The following is a 6,000-nucleotide window of genomic DNA, read 5'->3' as shown; positions in this document are numbered from 1 at the left end:
GGCAACATTACCACAGCAACAGTACCTAACAATGTTTAATCACAATATTAGGTTACACCTTGACATCTCTTGCTATGAGGTGGTTGATCTCCAATACCTCCCTCGACAGCTGACTATGGATTGACTGAACAGTTCTGTCGAGTTTGTCAGGGCTTTGGCATCCCCAATGGCATCCTGGAGGGGTATTTGGATGAAACCTCCTTTTTGGTCCACCTCATTGTGCCATTTGAGGTTGCCTTCTCATTGTCCAAGCTGAATTTGCTCTTGCTTGTTGGGCATATACACTGATGATGGGAGGTGTTTGGACTGGTTGTGTTGGAGCAGATAGTGGAGCTGTAGATGATATGATTGTTGGTACAAGTGCCTCCACACTTGGCTGTACATCCATCTATGATCTTGAATTGTCTGATTTTGTCAGTTCCTCGAGCTTCTTCTACGAGTAAATTTTTCTTTGAATGCCTCTATTCTTCCTTCTTTATTTCTCTATGCCGTGCATCGCATCTCTGTGCAACTTCGATGTCAGTCCCACAATGTAAATCTGTAAGTCTGCCTCTTACTGGAGCTGACATGGCTTCAACTACTACTGTTCCGAATCGTGTGATCATGAAAGGGCTGTTGTCGACCTCTTCCTCAGATTCTTGCTTCCACTTTTTTATATGGCAGCAGGATTCTCTGCGTTAGTAAGAGTCTTCCTCTTCAGAGCCTTGGGATCAGTCATGATCGGATAGTCAGTTTTGCAGGGTCCCACACAAGTTGCTCCAACATGGTGTGAATTCAACTCCCAGAACTTTTCATCCATTGCTCCCCACAGCCAGATCCCAGTAACCAACCCCAAGCCCATCCATCCTTCAACTCCAACCGTTTTGCAGACAGAGAAAATACAGTAGATGAACAGAAGATGCAATAACCATGACTAGGGGTGCAGCGCACAGAGAAGACGATCAAACTTGTCTATCTAGAGGAAGTAAAAGTCGTAGCAAGGAGAACCTGCGGAAGGATCATTACTGGAAGAGAGCGCCCGCTCGGACGGGGCTTTATGCCGCGTCAAACGAGGCAGAGGGCGCAGACGTGGATGGTGGGGCTCGCGGGAGCTTCCCGCCCGGCCGCAGCCCAAAGCTGTGGGGTCGGAGAGGAGGCCGGCGGTCGGTTGGTGGCGACATAGTGGGGCGAGCGGTGTGCCGGTGGTTCCCTTGCCCCCTCGCCTCGCTCTGTGCCGCCTCGGTTCGCCCTCTCCTTTCTCCCCACGTCCACTCAACCTGGTTCAGGTCGGGCCGTGGCTGGCGCGGGGACGTGTGGAAGGAGCTATGAACTATGCTGCATGGTACATTTTGCGCCGCACGTGAGTTTAAACTGACAAACTGTGGTGAGCGGGAAAAAACGGTGTTGTTGAACGGCTGCGATTATATAATCCAAACGTTTAAAAACCAAGGTTAGCCGTAAAACTGGTTAATAGCTGCACCCCTAGCCATGATACCACACCACACTGAGCCACCCCAAAAACAAGGAGAGCTATGTCAAGATGCTTTTCATCAACTTCAGCTCAATGTTTGACACAATTATCCCTGACATTCTGACAAACAAAGGCAAATTATGTCGTGGAATGATCACACCAGACACAATTGCTTTGAGAGTGAGGAATCAAACACATCAAGTGGCATCTTATGTACAACGGTTGTGTTTATCTTATGTACGAAGATATTTACCATTGAGGCAAAACACATTACGCAAAGGTTACCTTGACCTCGTCTTATTTAGCCGTAGTTTAGAATTGGCTCCAATATTAATAATAATGTTTTTTTTTTATTGTTTCCCATTTGAGAACTATTAAAGGAATACTTGAGTCATTGAGCCATTTTCAGTAATAAAAAGTTAATATTTTGTCTATAATTAATGTGGTAACTTCATTATTTTTCATGTACAATTAATACCTTTAAAAAATATTTTTCTACTTGCTGTCGACTAAAGATGACAACACCTGTGCTGAGGAAGTAGGTGACGACCAATCATGGCTAAGTTCACAGACTAAACCCAGAAAACAGATGAGCCATGATTGGTCGTTTTAAAGGTATTAATTGTTATCAAATTAATTAATTAATTCTGAACAAAATAGTAACTTTTCACTGCTGAAAATGGCTGAATGAGTCAAGTATACCTTTAATAACTCGGGAGGTTGTTCCATAGTATTAAGAAGCTTGTGGTTTTCATGCAGTTATAGGAAAAAATAGATTGATATTGCTGCTGATAAAAAGTGTCAAATATTTCCTTCAAAACAGAATCAAAACATTGGTCACGTGATTGAGAACACACAGGTTTGTTCTGAAATTCTGAGTGTTTAATAGTCTTTGTGATCTTTGCTTACTTGTTTTGTGATGCTTTTTAAACATGATTTGTAGAAGAGGGGAAATGTTCAGTGTTTAATTCTCAACCAATAACTGCCGCAGTTGATGTCTCTCATTAATTTGTTCTCTGTAATTAAATAATTTCCCACAAAGGCAAACATTTAATATTATGGAAGGAGTAATAAAATGTTTCAGGTTAATAGAGGGGGTATTTGTAATTTATTTCCCTCTGTTAAAAGTGTCTGCTGTAAGAAATGTGTTTACGCTAAAACTGAATTCTATTTTTCATCTTCCAAAGGTGTGCACAGGGGGAAATTGTCACACACACAGCATGGCTAAATCGGTCAAGTATACTATATGCCGGAGATGAAAAATGGTCTGTGGATCCAAGGGTAAGTCTGGTGACACTTAATCAAGAGGAGTTTACCATCAAGATTGAAAACGTGGAAATGACAGATGAGGGGCAGTACGTCTGTGCCGTCCAGACCAGCAGGCGACCTACAACCAGTGTAGTGCACCTCCTTGTTCAAGGTAACAAAAGAGCTGATGACACCAAAAAAATTGTGTCAATCACAACTATCCCTTTATCCCCATATTAAGCATGCACTACAACTAAACACATTGAATAGCTTACTTACACACTATCATTGATCCTGGCTTTTGAAACAGCCTGGAAAAAAAAAAAAGTTTAATTTTGTATTTTTGTTCTTCAAAATACTTAAAGGCCTTTCTCAAGGTTAGGTGATAGTCTTTAAAGATATGAAGGAAGTGTTGATAACCTACCACAGGTGTCATGTCCGGTCCTTGAGTCCTGCATGTTTTCGAAGTTGCACACAAATCATACAGTAGTGTTTCATTGTTATGCTGATGACACTCAGTTATACATTTTTCAGCAAAATCCACTGATTTTAGCAATGCGTTGGTATATATATATAAATATATATATATATATATATATATATATATATATATATATATATATATATGTGTGTATATATATATATATATATATATATGTGTGTATATATATATATATATATATATGTGTGTATATATTGTTGGAAGATCATCTTTGTCTTCCGCGTGTTCGTTTTGTTCCGGGTAGAGAGAATGTTGATTTTCTGAATACAGACTGGAGATCGGTGAACAGGTCCTTCGAAGGATTTATTTTACTGAATATTCCGGACACACATGAATGACAGACAAATGGCTGCTTCTCATCACAAGTGTGTAGATTGCTGACAATTGCAATATTCTTATACTAGCAAGAAGGGCGGTACCACCTAAACCCTCCCCTCTGACCCTTTCTCCCCACCCATGCCCCCAGCCAAGACAGACTTTTACAGCATTCAATACGCATTGACAGATGACCTTTTGATGTGGAAATATAGTAGGCCTCAGACCTGACGGCACCTAGCACAAGATAAGACTTACAAAGAAATCATTTTAACACATTTGCTTCACCCCAGACAAATGGCTCATCAATGTGGGAATAGAGGAAGCTCTTCAGACATTCCGTCACCTGGAGACATTATTCAAACACTCACCAAGCTTTACTTCTGGGAAATTAAAACAGTTATGACTAAATCTAAACAGTTATAACTAAATCTGGGCAGAATACTCTCAACAATATATATATATATATATGTATAAAATGACAGTGTATGAATCATTCTGGTTGAATACTTTATTTATTTTTTTATTTTTTTTGTTTTTTTTTTCATTTAAGAGCTCAGTATTGTTCATTCGGAAATGTCATCATCATTGCTCTTTTTTTTATTTTTTTATTTTTTTATTTATTTATTTTTTATTTTTTTTGTGTGGGTGAGTATGTGTATGTGCGTGCGTGCGTGTGTGCGTGCGTGCGTGCGTGTATTTGTTAGCTCACCAAAAAACCTATTAGAAAAAATCTCATACCGTTCACCTAAACCGAACACCGCCGTCAGGAGACCCGAGGGGACCAAAGAAAACCAAGGAAGGTGAAATCCAGCACCGACCAGACACCACCCACCAGAACTCCTCCCCAACCCAAGAAACATCCAGACCCCAACAAATCCAAAAAACATAAAATCAGGGAGGCCTCAAGAGACCGAAGGAGAGACCGAGAAAAAGAAGGAAGGACAGACGAAGCCGAGTGAGATCCACAGACACCAGCCTCCACCGATTCAATGACCTGAGGAGGAAACAGATTGTGTCTGAGTTTCGGTAGATGCTGGTGTGGTGGATCTGGCATGCATGAAAATCTCCACCAAAGAGGGGAGCCGTCGACCCCTGCCGGAACAGAGCAAGCGCAACACCTCAGGGCCCCCCAGGCCGCGGCAGCGCCAAAGGACGACCCCCGGGCCCCGCCAGGGCCATCGGCCGGAGAGCAAACCCAGGAGCAGGAGCGCCCCCCGCCCCAACACGGCCCGCGCCCCCGACCCAACGCAGCAGGACGGGGCACTGCAGGCCCGCCAGGCACCCCACCGGCCCCCAACCCCCACACAGGAGGAGGAAGGGTGACGAGGGAGAAGGGACAGGGAGGCGGAGGACGGGCGGGGAGAGGCGAGGAGGGAGAGGCAGCAAGGGGGAGGAAGGGGGAGGGGAGAGGGAACCACCGGGCACCCCGGCGGCCCACAGGCCCCGAACCGCGTCGCCGGGCCCAGAGCGACGGACCGCCCCCGACGCCAGGGAAAGCCCCGCAACGCAGCACCCCCCAAGAGACCCAGGGAACGGCCAAGACGCAGCCGCCACCCAGCAGCCAACAGAGGGGCAGACCCGCCCACGCCCAGCCAGGGGAGACAGCACCCACAGAATTAACCCACTGGCATGCCGTGAATCCGAATATCAACCCTGGTTGAATACTGATGCGTATAAACTTTCCAGAACTGCCTGCCAATAAGGACAATCAAAGTCAACAACAAATATTGCTTTTTTACAGGAATGTTGCTGTGCGATGCTTCCTCTTCTCCTCAGTGTCACTTGGAGGTTCATTCAGACTTGTCTGATTTCTGCTGCTCTTCATTTTAGAGCGCAGAACACTTATATGTTGTTGTTTTTTTTTTTTTATAAATTAATGAATGCAATTTAAATGAATTCATAATCTAAGAGTGAAATGACTGAGCATGGAGTCAGTCTTCTTTTCTCTATCCTTTATCCAAGTATACAACATAGTCTCTCGAACATAACAATATGAAATGATTTGTTAAATTAATCAAAAATCAGCATGATAGCTACTTTTACATTTGTACAAGCACACACAGCAGGGGGTGGACAATAATATTTCACATTTCTGTAGTGGAAAATACATCACGACAGTGCACATCTTAAGTCCTATACTGCATTTACCTGTCAAATGCTAAATTACACTTTGCTTTGTAATTTTCTCTCACAGTACCACCAAAAATCATCAATCTATCAAGAGACATTGTGGTTAACGAAGGTTTCAATGTCACCGTGCTGTGCCAAGCCAGCGGCAAACCAGAGCCTTTTATTAGCTGGAAACTCATCTCATCTTCAGGTAAACTGCACAGATTTGACTTTAATGTTGTTATCATGTTGTCTTATTTCCGAATCACCCCCCACCCCCCATTCTGTTGTGTTTTTCATTCACTTTTCTTCCCTTTGAGCAACTGCTTTCCCACTTACCCTTCTGTTTATTACTCAATTTTAGAACTTGCTT

The 6,000-nt window shown here is 43.3% G+C and overlaps 1 protein-coding gene across 8 annotated transcripts in view; it reads left to right on the top strand.

Annotated features, from left to right (window-relative positions):
- Nucleotides 1-6,000, top strand: part of ntm (neurotrimin) — a 92,735-nt gene that overhangs the window by 64,045 nt on the left and 22,690 nt on the right. For all 8 annotated transcript variants that reach the window (XR_015097394.1, XR_015097395.1, XM_086098525.1 and 5 more), the window contains 2 exons: nucleotides 2,638-2,870; nucleotides 5,713-5,838. Coding sequence is in view for 6 of the 8 variants with exons in the window: in XM_086098525.1 (XP_085954651.1) it covers nucleotides 2,638-2,870; nucleotides 5,713-5,838 (359 nt within the window). In the remaining 2 variants the exon portion in view is untranslated. The remainder of the gene's footprint in view (nucleotides 1-2,637; nucleotides 2,871-5,712; nucleotides 5,839-6,000) is intronic.

The sequence above is a fragment of the Leptonotus elevatus genome, chromosome 16 (assembly GCF_054856555.1).
Source record: "Leptonotus elevatus isolate MCC_2025b chromosome 16, RoL_Lele_1.0, whole genome shotgun sequence".
NCBI classification, from domain to species: domain Eukaryota; kingdom Metazoa; phylum Chordata; class Actinopteri; order Syngnathiformes; family Syngnathidae; genus Leptonotus; species Leptonotus elevatus.
Note: the sequence above shows the minus strand (reverse complement) of the source record. Positions and strands in the feature narration are given on the sequence as shown.